We start from the raw sequence: 12,308 nt of genomic DNA, 5'->3' as shown, positions 1-12,308 counted from the left end.
TGTGTATATACACACACATTCCTGAATCTGTGACTATGGGTGTATCTGTAGGTATATCAAAACATCTATCTACTAACTCCATGTATAGCCATACTATGTCTGTATCCATATTATTCAGAGTAAGGGGGAAATGGTCAGGAAGGAAAGGGCTTTCTGAAAATCAAGGGAGCTTCCTGGAAGAAGAGGCTCCTAAGCAGGCCCTTGAGGGAAATGGAAGGTTTGACAGGAGACAAGGGTGAGGGGAAGTCCAGTCCAGAGCAGAAAGCCCCACATGCCGGAGTGAGGAGTTTGTACTTTGGAGTCACCAAATCTGCTATCATTAAAAACCAAACCAAACAACAGAATGTGGTCAAGAAGATGTTTGAGTGTCTGCCGTGAGCCAGGTACCTGGGGGAAATCTGGAAATGGACTCTGCCCTCCAGGAGCTGGGAATTTCAGAGGAGTTCATACCCAGACAGGGGTGGAAGGCAGTCCTTCCACTGCTGAAATCCTAGGGTCCACGAGGAAGCCTTGGAGCCCCTGAGTTCTGATGAAGGAGCCAAGCGTAATGAGCTCTGCCGTCTTGGAGAAGCCAGTGAGGCTTAGCAAATGTAATGAGCTTAATTAAGCTGGGGCAGCTAATGAGACTTCGTGCATGGCCACCAGCAAGGTTGGACTCTAGCCGGTGTCCTCTGAGCAACCTGCTCAGGAGACGGGATGTGCAAGAGTGGCCGAGCCCCAAGGAGCAGTGCAGTCCGAGGAGCAGGGGTCAGACCCAGCCATGTCAACAAGCAACCGCCGGGAGTGAAATCATCTGATGAAGCTCAGCGCCGCCCAAAGAATGAGGACTGAGAGACCTCAGCCTTACTGGGGTTTAGCTCAGCTAGGTGAAGTTGAACTTGACTGAGCCAGTTTAAACAGTCCAAGGAGGCCCTGACATTTTCAATGATAAGGATGTTTTCTTTGTGGTTGCTAATGTCATCTTCAAATGCATACTATTCATGTTTCTATCTAGGAATATTTCCAAAGCTGAACATGAAAAGTGGTCAGGATGACATACCTGCAGCAATGGTAGCTTTTATTTGTTAAACACCTACTAGGTCCTGGACACTGGGCTAGAATACTTATGTGCACGGTTGTAATCCTCACACAAACCTGCAGAGAAGCTGTTATCATCCCTAGTTTTCAGATGGGGTAACTGAGGCTCAGAAAAGTTAAAATAGCTTACCTAGGGCCTTATAATGAGCCAGAATTTGAACCCATGTCAGTCTGACCCCTCCATTGCATCATGCACCCTCTACCACAGAAGGAAGTAGAATATTGGCAGTGTGGGGGAGATGGAAGAGTAGTAAAAGCAGTTAGAAAAACTCAGGATCTCAGCAGTCTCGGGTATTTAGGGGGAAACAGCCCTCTGCATTCCATTAGCCCAAAGCAATAGTGACAGAAGGATTCTGAGTTACCAAGAGAAGATTATGTTTTGTTCAGTAGCTCCTATCCAAAGAAAAAGAAAGGAAAAAAAATACATACATATATGATGCATTTTAGACTTTACATAGTAGGGAAACACAGACCCCTGCCCCAAGGCACCTTTAGGGGATCTTGGATTGCAAACCCCTAATGTCCCTCGGGAGTTAGCCTCATGCCCAGGACTCCTGGCTCTGTGAACTTTCTGGGTCCCCTTTCTGCTCCCGTCAACTGCCAACGGAAGCTAGAAAAAGTGTGCCCTGGAACTCTGGGGTCACTGCATAGGGGAGAGAATCTTGGCTGATTCTCTACATTGAACTCAGAGGAGGGAGAATGACCACCAGGTGGCGCCCTCCCCTTAGTCAGTGCCAACCCCAGGCCACCTAGGAAGGAAGGCTCAGGGCTATTTTCTGTCCCCGTCACAAGCTGCTGTGTTTGGTGAATGCCTTGATTCATACCACTGGAAAAATCTGGACAGTCAAAGCAGAAAGGGACTTAGATCTCTGGTCCCAACCCCTCATTTTACAGATGACAACAAGGTCCAGTGGGAGCCAGGAAGTGCCCAAAGTCACAGAGCAGGCTGAACCCCCTTCTCTTGACCGGTGGGCCTAGTGCTTTTTCCACCACACTAACTGTTCTCACACTCCCCCAAACACCTCCCACACCCCACCTGGGACTGCCAGAATACTACGCCGAGCCAGAGCTGGCTCAGCTTCCCTGCCATTCCCCGTTGCTTCCTAACCAGGCCCTGGAGTCCAACCCCAACTGCTACAACAGCAGCAGTGATAATAGCTCATGTTTACCACTTCCTACTCTGGGCCAGCCTATGAGCTTCCCACTCATTATTTAATCATGATTGAATCTTCACAATGTCTCTGCAAGCTATTCTGCTTTCCTTTTTACAGAAAAACGCTCAGAGAGGTTAAGAAACCTGTCCAGTGCCATACAGCCCATCTAACAAGCTCATCTCGCTGTGAGTACAGGCCTGCGGGCCAGTCCCAACCTCCTTGTTGACATTCACCCCGTCTCTTATGCTATATTCTCTGTTTCAAAACACTGTCAAAAGAGATTTTCCCCTTTTTGCCCGACAAGAGTTCAGTGGGGTGAGGAAAGGTATTGTTAGCCCATCTTAGAGGTTAGAAAACTGGGGCCCAAGAGGATAGTTGGTCTGAGGTCACCTGACTCATGGGAGACTTGGATCTGGAACCCAAGGTTCCACCACTGGGCGGGACACTCCAGAGGACACTCCACATCTCACTGCCCCACCTACAGCCCTGCTGATGTCCCTGGGAATCATGGGACTCAGCGGCTAAAACTGCAGGTTTGGGAGACAGCCAGGTCTGGGTCTGCCTGCCACGTATGAGTCATGTGACCATGAATAAATTACACACGTACCCTCCGTGGTTGTTGGGATGAGTAGATGTGTCCATATAGGTTGAGCGCTGCTGTTGGGTACACAGGAAGTGCTCAGTAAATGGTAGCTACTTATTGATATGATTAACTAAAGCTCCATATTTAATATTCCTGCTACATGATCCGTTAGACCTGCACTGTCCAAATAGCAGCCACCAGCCATATGTGCTGGCTTTTGCATGCTTAAAATATGGTCCAAGCTGAGATGTGCTTTAAGATGTATAAAACACACCCCAATTTCACTCAGTATGAAAAAAAATGTAAAATACCTCAATAATAATTTTTATTTGGACTACATGTTGAGATTATATTTTAGGCATATTGAGTTAAATAAATATATAAAAATTTGATAATAAGTTTAATATTAAATATATATTAAATTTAATATGCGCTATATTAAATTTAATAATAAATTCACCTGTTTCCCTTTATTCTTTCAATGTGGCTACTAGAAAAATCATAATTACATACATGGCTCCCATTGGTGGCTTGCATTAAGAGAAATATACTACTATATTCGTATATTAAGAGCACTATGCTACTTAGTGCTGCCTTGGACGGTTTCAGAAACTCAACTGCCTCAGCCTGCCTGCCCCTGGGTTTGTCTTAATGATGTGGGATATAAGAGCTTTGAACCAGGGATCCACTCACTGGCTATGTGCCTGTGGGCAGGTCACTGCAACCTCTGTGCTGATCTTTCCAAAACAAACAAACAAGCAAACCAAAATAAATCCTCAGTGCCTCACAAGGCTATTGCAAGGATTAAATAAAATAATAAAAATAGCTCTGCCTTGGACACCATGTTAAGTGCTCTGCATGCCTTATCTCATTCGACCCTCACAGGCCCCAGGAAGTTGGGGCAATGATCTCAGCCATTTTGTAAATGAGGAAACTGAGGCTCAGAATTGTTCAGTAACTTGTGCAGGGTCTCCTGGCCACTGTCAGGTTCTATGCCCTGCACTGCAAGGAGAGGGGTTAAGTAGACAAGAGGGAAAGAAGAGTACAACTCCCCGTGTGACCTTGGGCAAGTCCCTCCCCTCTGTGGGCTGCAGTTTCCCCTTCTGTAAAATGAGGGAAATGTTTGGATGATAGGTAAGGATTTTTGAGGTCCCAGTGTGATGGGACGCTTTGAACAATTCAGGGAACGTAGACTTCTGGAACTCCTCAAAAGTCCGATGCCTTCCGTTGTCCATTCTGTGGGGATAAATGTGCGTTTCTGTTTGTTTTAATAACATTTGTAGGAGCTTTTATATAGTGTCTATGTCTGCTTACATTAGACGCTGTGTATTATTAAGAGTCTTTCACATTTTCCCATATAAACCTTTTTTTTTCAAATATAAATTTATTTATTTATGTCCGCGTTGGGTCTTCATTGCTGTGCACGGGCTTTCTCTAGTTGAGGCGAGCGGGGGCTACTCTTTGTTGCGGTGCGTGGACTTCTCATTGCAGTGGCTTCTCTTGTTGCGGAGCACGGGCTCTAGGTGCGTGGGCTCAGTAGTTGTGGCACGCAGGCTCAGTAGTTGTGGCTAACGGGCTCTAGAGCACAGGCTCAGTAGTTGTGGCGCATGGGCTTAGTTGCTCCACAGCATGTGGGATCTTCCCAGACCAGGAATTGAACCCATGTCCTTTGCATTGCCAGGCGGATTCCCAACCACTGTGCCACCAGGGAAGTCCCATATAAATCTTGTTTTTTATGGGTTTGGGAGAGCTCAGCTGTAAAAACTCTCTTGGCTGAAAAAAAATTTTTTTTCAAACAAATTAGATTTAAATCAGGAGGCTGGTTTCAGATACTTTAGAGCCTGCATATTTTTTCTTAGCAGTCACTTTTCATTTAAAAATGAGACTGGCTGATTTCTTAGTTTCGTTTCTTTTATGAAGATTTAGTAAGACCACAAGCTTCACTGCTGGTTGCCTGAAGAGAAGGATCCAGAGCCATTTCCAGTAGCGCCCTGGGCCTGGAGTCTGCTGACTGCCAGCTAATGACAACTCAGTCTTTGACTGCTGTGTGACCCTGAGCTGGTCATTTCCCTCTCTGGGTCTTCTCCTTCTATCCATGGGGAGCATAATTCCTGCCCTTCTCCCTTCTAGTTTATAAGGAGAAAAATGTGCTCAAAGAAGTGAAAGTACCAAGGAAAGGTGAATGCACTATACAAACATCACAGGCTGGTGCAAAGAATAAAGTGCTGAGTTTTTCACCAGCAGAAAGTATATTCCTAGAATCAGTTTTACAGTTAGGAAAGAACCTAGAGGTCAAGGAGCCCACCCCTTCCTCATTTTATAGATGGGATCCACTCTGATCCAGGACAGAGGAAGAGGGTTCCAGGGGAAAGCTGGAGTTAGAATCCCAGATCCCTTCACAAACCCCCTTCTTTCTTTCTCTACTTACTTTAGGGACCAAAGAAGATCAGACTAAGAGAGGCTGTATTTGTAAACACACACACACACACACACACACACACACACACACACACACACAACTTGGAGGTGCTCCAAGATGTGGGGAAAAGCCAAGTCTCTGGAGGCAGCCAGAACTGCCCTTTCATCCAAGCCCAGCCTGCCTTTTACCTCCTATGTATGACCTTGAACAAAGTTCTTCACCTCTCTGAGCCTCAGCTGCCTGAGTTTAACCTCGTACAATCCTTGTGAGGCTTCAATGAAATAATACATGCTAAGGGCTTAAATAATTTCCTTAATAAAATATAACTGTTGTTATTATTTCATGTATTATAGGTTTTAAATGTGAGAAAAAGACTACATTTACTGTGTGGAAGGAATAATAAACCCTTCAAGACAAATATTTACTATTGTATGTTAATTGATAGTAATTATTAGGATTATTTCTTATTCATTATTTATACCCACAGTGCCGAGCACAAGGTGGGCACTCAATTAATGCATGTTGAATAAACAGTGTACTGAAACTACACTGGCCACAGGAGAAATTAGAAGGAAATTTCAGCTTAAGTTTTTATTGCAAAAGTAATACTTATTGATTGTAGTATATATATATATATATATATATATATATATATATATATGTCTAAGTAGGAGGAAAAGTCAAAATTATCCTTATTCCCACAACTCAGAGGTAGAGGTGTAAATGTTTTGATGTATATTCTTCCACTTTTTCTCCATGAATGATATTTATGCATTTATTTTTACATGAAGCAGGTCACTGCCTGCTTTAGTAAGCTGAGAGAGTTTTGTTTTCCCTCACTTGTATCAGGAACACTCTCCATATCAATGACCACATTTTTTCTAGGGGCTGAGTAGTAACCCACTGATGGATTTATTTAACCAGTTCTGTAATTATAACACTTTGGAGGTCCTTTTATACTTTTTACTCTTTAGTAGACGAGTCCTTTAGTTAAAGCTTCGTAACATCAGTTAGTATTTCCTTACGACAAATTCCCGGAATTTGCTTTGAAGTTAGTGATCATTCCATTCCCCCACCCCCCAGATTAAAAAAAAATGTTATGTCCTTAATTCAAATGAATAATGATACCATCTACCACAGCCAGGTGGAGGTGGGTTTCGGACAAACCGCGTTGAAACCTGGGAGAGAATAAGAAAGTAAAAGGCAGGCTCTAAAGCTATTCCATGGAGGGAGAGCTAATGATGGGTGAAAGGAGTTAGAGCCCGGTGCGGGGAGAAGATCTGGACCCCGAATCTGGAGCCCTTGGCGAAAACTGGTTTGTGAAACCGGGAGCAACTCTGTTCTGCGCTGGGGGCTCGGCTTTTGCAGTCTGGGAGTGAGGGCTGGAAATGTGGCACTGGCGTTCTAGTTGGTGGAGTAAGTCTTTGGGAAACTGGGAAGATATCCCGGTGACCCCCTCAAAGGGCATTGGCCCCCTGTCTCAGCTTCTGGGTGCTAGGTCTGAGATCAGGACCAGACATGGCTGGGACCGAATGTTAGATTCCTCCGCTGTCTTCTCCAAGAGGGTTTGCACCCGGCCGGATGGGGTTTTCAGAGGAGGCCTGCTTATATGCCAAACTTGGCTCTGGCTGCCGCGGGCGGTACCCCTCGGTACCCCTCTCTCCTTTCACTGGCCGGGGCTACAAGAAAGCAAGACCCGGGTGCGCATTCTTCCCGTGCCTGGGATACTTCATGGTGCTAAAAATAGTCGCGGGCAGCGTGCTCTGTGTTTAGCCAGAGAATGGTCTGTAAACTAAACTGGAGTCCTGGGTTCAAATCCAGGAAAGGTCCCCTCCGTGCTGGGGCACCTCAGTCGGCTTGCTCCCTGAGTCTGTTTCTCCGGATTTCTAAGGAGCTTCCCAGCTCTTGGAAAGAAAATGAAAAAAGGAAAACTCGATTTTTCTTTTCTGCTCCTCCGGGAGAGGCCTTGGGGCCTCGGGCCGGGTACTGAGGCCGGGGGAGGGGTGTGCTGGGACTGCTCATTACCGCGAGGTGTTGCCCTAGTTAAATAGCGGGCCTGTTTGATCTGGCGGCGAGTGGCGAGAGGGAATAAAGAAAAAAGTAGGGGGTCAGAGTAGAGAGAAGCTCATACCTCCACCGCCGTTTCCTCGCGCCCATAAAACACCTTTTATTAACTCCTTCGCGTCCGGAAAGGCCCGCGTGGCCGCTCAGGACTGCCACGGTGTTTACAGCCCAAACTAATGGGGCCCCATATTCACCCCGATGCCGGGGCGAGGCGCCTGGGGCACGCCTGGCCCCGGAGCTGCCCAGGGTCTCCTTTCTCGGCCCCAAGCCCGGGCCTCCAGCTCCGGATGTGGAGCGAGAAAGCGCCGAGAGACCCGTGCGCGTCCTAACGCCTCGCTCGCAGCGCGCTCCGGGGGCCGTGCCGGCACCGCAGACCATGAGCTCCCTCGGACGATCGTGCGAGCTGTTAGGAGACATAAAAGCGCTTAGCACAGAGCCTCGCACACGGTTGCGCACAAACCACACTGGTTGTCCGTACGCCGTTATTCAGGGACACAGAAACGCCTGCATTTGCCCGCCCCAGTTCAGCCCAGCACGCACCCGCGCCTTGACAAATGCACCCGCTTTTATTCACCCCTACACCTAGCCATGGGTGCGCACGTGGAGGCTCGGAAACTGCTCTCCGCACATTTCTTAAGTGCCCGAATTAGCCTGCACACACCGCCCCCCCCATCCGTTTGCACAAATCCATATACTCTCACAAATACTTGAGTGGTTTGTTGCTAGAGAGAAACCTAAACGTCTCACTTTGACCATGAGCACTCACAAGCTTCTTTCACTCACGTATAAAATCATAGCTGCTGCGCCTTGCCGCGTCCTTACCGCGTGCTGGGACTGTGCTCCGCAGCCCCTCGTTGGCCCCCGCTCAGCCACGGGGCTCCGTGTGAGTTCCTGCACCATGACACGTACAACTGCAGGTTCAGAATTTCACATACGCCAAAGTATTCCCGAGGGCATTCCCCTGTTCCGAGCTACCCTGCCCTCGCGTTTTCCTTCGTTTGTGTGACAGACCCCCTTCCCAATAACTCCAAACCGCGGCCTGCAGACAACGATGTGCTTGCTAACCCACAGACAGGCCCAAATGCTGACCCACAAAAGTCCTAGCTCATCCCCTCTGGATCTAATTCGTTTCCAGTCTTCTGTTCTGTGGGTTCATTAAAGCTATCCGGTCCCCGCCCCCCCCCCCCATTATCTTCTAAGGAGAACTCTACTCTTTGTTCCAGGAGTAAATCCTTTATCTGCCCCCTTCCCTTGATTTGATTTGCAGTTTGGCTTGGCATTTATCAAAAGAGAAGTAGAACAGGAGGTGCTCCAACTAGCAGAAACGATGGAGTGGGGTGGGGATACCCACCAAGATACCACACAGGCTTCTGCTGATTTCAGAAAATGTTTTATTAGTCAAGAGCATAGATACTGCTTTGCAAAGGGAGGGGGTAGTGAGTGGTCATATAGATTTGAGGTAGAAAAAGGGTGAGGACGGGGGATAAACAAACACCTGAGCGCAGCAGGCATGGTAGGTAGTTTAATACATAAAAACTTTTCAACAAAGGGAAAAGTTTTTATTTACAAAGGAAGGAAGAACGCAAAGGAAGAAAAGGAAAGAAAGAGAAAGGAAGAAAAGCACGAAGAAAAAAGAAAAGAACGCAAGAAGGAAGGAAAGAGGTTAAAGAAAGAGCCATTTCCCTTGTAACTAAGTAGGAAGTGCAGCGACAAAAATAAAATAAAATAAAAAACACCACTGTTTGAGGGAGGCCAACAACAAAGGCAGCCCTCCATCTTCCTGGTTTGGTTCTCTTTCCCTGGCAGAAAACTATTGATTCCTCTTATTGCATTTTAATTAGGGAGGAGAGCTCGCGGAGGGTTTTGACGCGAAGCCGACAGGGGGGCGAGAAAGACAGGCAGACAGTGTAGTGAGGAAGGCGTTAGGGGTTCTAAATTCGCCCCAGAAGGGTTGGAAGGGTACGTCTTAGCGCGCTTGGGTCCCGCAGTCCTTCCGTTTCGAATCGTGCAGCCACGAGCCTCCCTCTCGGTTGCAGGGGTGGGGGTTTTATATATATATTTCTCTTTCTTTTCACGTATTAAAAACAATTTCAAATGACATTGCACGTGCGATCCAAATGTGTAGTTGCAGCCAGCGACCTGCCAGCGCCCAGCAGAGGCTAGGCGGAATGCTCCCCATAAGCCCCTGGCACCCAGAGCCTGGCACTCGCCTCCGCCTTCCTCTGCTCCCGGGGCTCCGGGGTCGAGCAGCCGTGGCGGGGTCCTCGGCGCAGGCCTCGGCTCACTGGTTTAACTCCAGCGCCCAAACTTGCTGCGGCCAACCTGTGCGCCCTTTAATCCTCTTCTCGCCTGGGCCCAGGGCAGGAGGAAAGCCTTCGTGCTGCTGCTGCCAGAGGACACACACAAGAAAAGAGGCGAGAGAGACAGGTTTAAATGTTTCTGCTCCGCTCGCCCAGGCATAGGGTAAAAATGGGGGTGGGGTAAAAGGTGTTGGGAGCAGTAACTGGGAGCCTTTAAATAAGTGACGAATTTCTGTTTGCGAAATAGGCAAACAGGCTCATAAATTTGCCTTTATGCGCCGAGTTCCGGGGGAGGGGGGCGGGATGGGATGGGCAGCTTCTGGGGGTTTGGTAGTGAGAATTTTCTGCGGCTGGTGAAACTGATGCTCTTAGGTTTGGCTTTATGGCGCCGAAGGGAGACTGCAGGGGTTGGAATGGGAGGGGTGGGAATCAACAGTTTCCTTGCTCGCGGACCTGCTCCCCGCACACATCCCACTTTCCAACCTAGTTTATAGCGCCTGGGTATGGATACAGGGTTGGGTCTCTGCAGCCGGCTCTGGGCACTCAGAAGGCTACGCGAATGAGCGGGGGAGTCGGCCTGGCTTAGCATCCCCCTTCCCCGCTACTTGAAGGAGGCGGCAAAGCGCAGGGAGTGGGGAGACGCCCAATAACTACTTCCAACGAGGGCGTCGCCCGGGGCCTGCATGTCCTCCAGCCCAGGGCGGCGGTTTAGAGAGTCGATGACCATGGTCTTTCCCAGTCTCCTCAGGTGACTTCCCCAGTTTACTACAGCCCCTGCAGGTCAGATAAAACCCAGAGGGCTCTCTAGTCTCCAACACGCGGTGTTCCTGAGCGCACCAATCTAGAGAAACTAGTTCAGTTCCCCAGCCTGGAAATCACTGCCTTCAGAGGTCCCAGAGCCCTGCGCCAGCGAAACTGAGCTCCAGAAGTGTCGCCTCGCTGGAGAGGATTGAAAAAAGCCGAGTAGGGATTGCGATCTCCAAAGCCAAAAGAAGTGAGTGACTTGCTTGTCGGCGTTTATACACAAGACCATCAAGGTGGCCCTAGGAGCCAGCCATGGAGAGTGGAGCAGTGAAACATCCTCCAGACAGGGAATAAACTGACTTGTTTTACCCAAGTAAACAACTCCTCGGGTAGGTGGCCTTCACATCCTGTCCCATTATGGGCCTCAGTTTCCCTATCTGTACAATGATGAAAGTAGACCAACCTCTCTGGCAAAGGCCCTTTGAAAACAGCAGCGGAGCCCATACGCAAAAATTCACATTCAGGCAAATTAAAGTAACGAACTCCTACAGCATTCTTAACCTGGCTTCCAGGAGATCCCAGGGATGAATCAGGACCCCTTGAAACTGGAAGTGAAATATATGGTGTGTGCATTTTCTCAGGGTCTGAAGCTTCCAATGGATTCTTAGAAGGGACCCTATGAGCCTGTCCGAAAAGTGTAAGATTCTGTCTTCATTCACAGCCTTACAAACACTATCCACGTTACAGATGAATTCAAATATGAATCTGCCTCCCTCCATGCACACAATCCCACATTTCAACCATCTCAGAACTCCCCGCAGCCTCTCAAAATCGCACGAACGGCAACGCAGACTCCTTCCCCTGCATACTCGGCCTACGGATGCTCACCGCGCCCGCGCCCTTGGCTAGAGCGTATGGGACCCAGACTTACCAGCTCTCTTTTCCGCTTGCTCTCACGGCCGCCATCCGCCTTCTTGAGTTCGGCCTTGAAGGCCTCGGGGTCGCCGGCTTGTGCGTCCTTGGCCAGCACGTCCATCAGGTAGGCGATGTAGCTGGTGGCCAGGCGCAGAGTCTTGATCTTGGAGAGCTTGGTGTCAGCCGGCACATTGGGGATGCACTCGCGCAGCTCCGCGAACGCGCTGTTAATGCTCTCTGTGCGTCTCCGCTCCTTCTTGGGTCCTGAGCCTTTCCGCCGGCCCAGGCGGCCGCCGAGCGCCTCCAGCCGCCCGGGGCTCTGGCCGGCCCTGGCGTCTGGACCATAGGAGGCAGCGGCTGCAGCGGCTGCGGGCGGTGGCCCGCCTGCGGGGAAGTCCGGGGCAGCGTCAGCGGGGCTCAGCAGCCAGCTCTGGAAGTAGGGCCGCTCCTGGTGACAGCGCGAGGCAGGGCCGAAGAGGAAGGGCTCGTGGAGCATGGGGTGCGCGGGGTGAGGGTGGTGATGATGGTGATGGTGGTGATGGTGTGCGTAGCTGCCCACGAGGTTCATGTTGGTGCGGCCCCTGGCCTGTGCCGCCAGCCCGATTAGCGCCGCCCCATGCGCCCCCAGAGACTGCCGGAGCCACTCGTGGGCTCTGGGGCGGCGCTCTGGTGGGCACCGGCTTTGAGAGATTCTGGGGCAAGGCTGAAGATGAAAACCCGAAGCCCGTCTTCTGGCCGGCTTCTGTTGCAGGCGAGGACGAGGATGCCGAGAGACCTGTTTAACCCTTCTGCGGCCTCCCCTTCAGGGTCTGGCTTATATAAGGCTGGGGCTTTGATGTCAACCTCTCCCTGGAGCCAATGGCAGGGGGGCGGGGAGGAGGAAAGGGGGATGGCCGTCCCTGGTTTTAAGCTCAGCTAGCGCTACTCAACTCAGGCCGCCTGCGGGGACAGGGAGGCGGCCCCGCCTCCGCCCCTCCCCCCCCCCCCCCCAGTTCCCGACTTGCGGGGGAGACGGGGGTTAGTACTTGAGACACAGACCTGTCAACGCCCAG

The 12,308-nt window shown here is 49.9% G+C and overlaps 1 protein-coding gene across 2 annotated transcripts; it reads right to left on the bottom strand.

Moving 5' to 3' along the window:
• Nucleotides 1-8,490: 8,490 nt before the first annotated feature.
• Nucleotides 8,491-12,034, bottom strand: HAND1 (heart and neural crest derivatives expressed 1). Of its 2 annotated transcripts, none has more exons than XM_082456267.1 (2): nt 11,273-12,034; nt 8,491-9,683 (listed from the first exon to the last, which is right to left on the bottom strand). In XM_082456267.1, exons 1-2 carry the CDS (start codon nt 11,822-11,824, stop codon nt 9,579-9,581), a joined length of 657 nt encoding a protein of 218 aa, XP_082312393.1. In that variant the 5' UTR covers nt 11,825-12,034; the 3' UTR covers nt 8,491-9,578. The 2 variants fall into 2 exon arrangements, with proteins under 2 accessions (XP_082312393.1, XP_082312394.1); XM_082456268.1 differs by having other exon boundaries at nt 8,491-9,680.
• Nucleotides 12,035-12,308: the final 274 nt, after the last annotated feature.

This window comes from Balaenoptera physalus (assembly GCF_965194825.1).
Source record: "Balaenoptera physalus genome assembly, chromosome: 3".
NCBI lineage: Eukaryota > Metazoa > Chordata > Mammalia > Artiodactyla > Balaenopteridae > Balaenoptera > Balaenoptera physalus.
The sequence above is the reverse complement of the archived record's forward strand: the minus strand, read 5'-3'. Positions and strand labels throughout refer to the sequence as shown.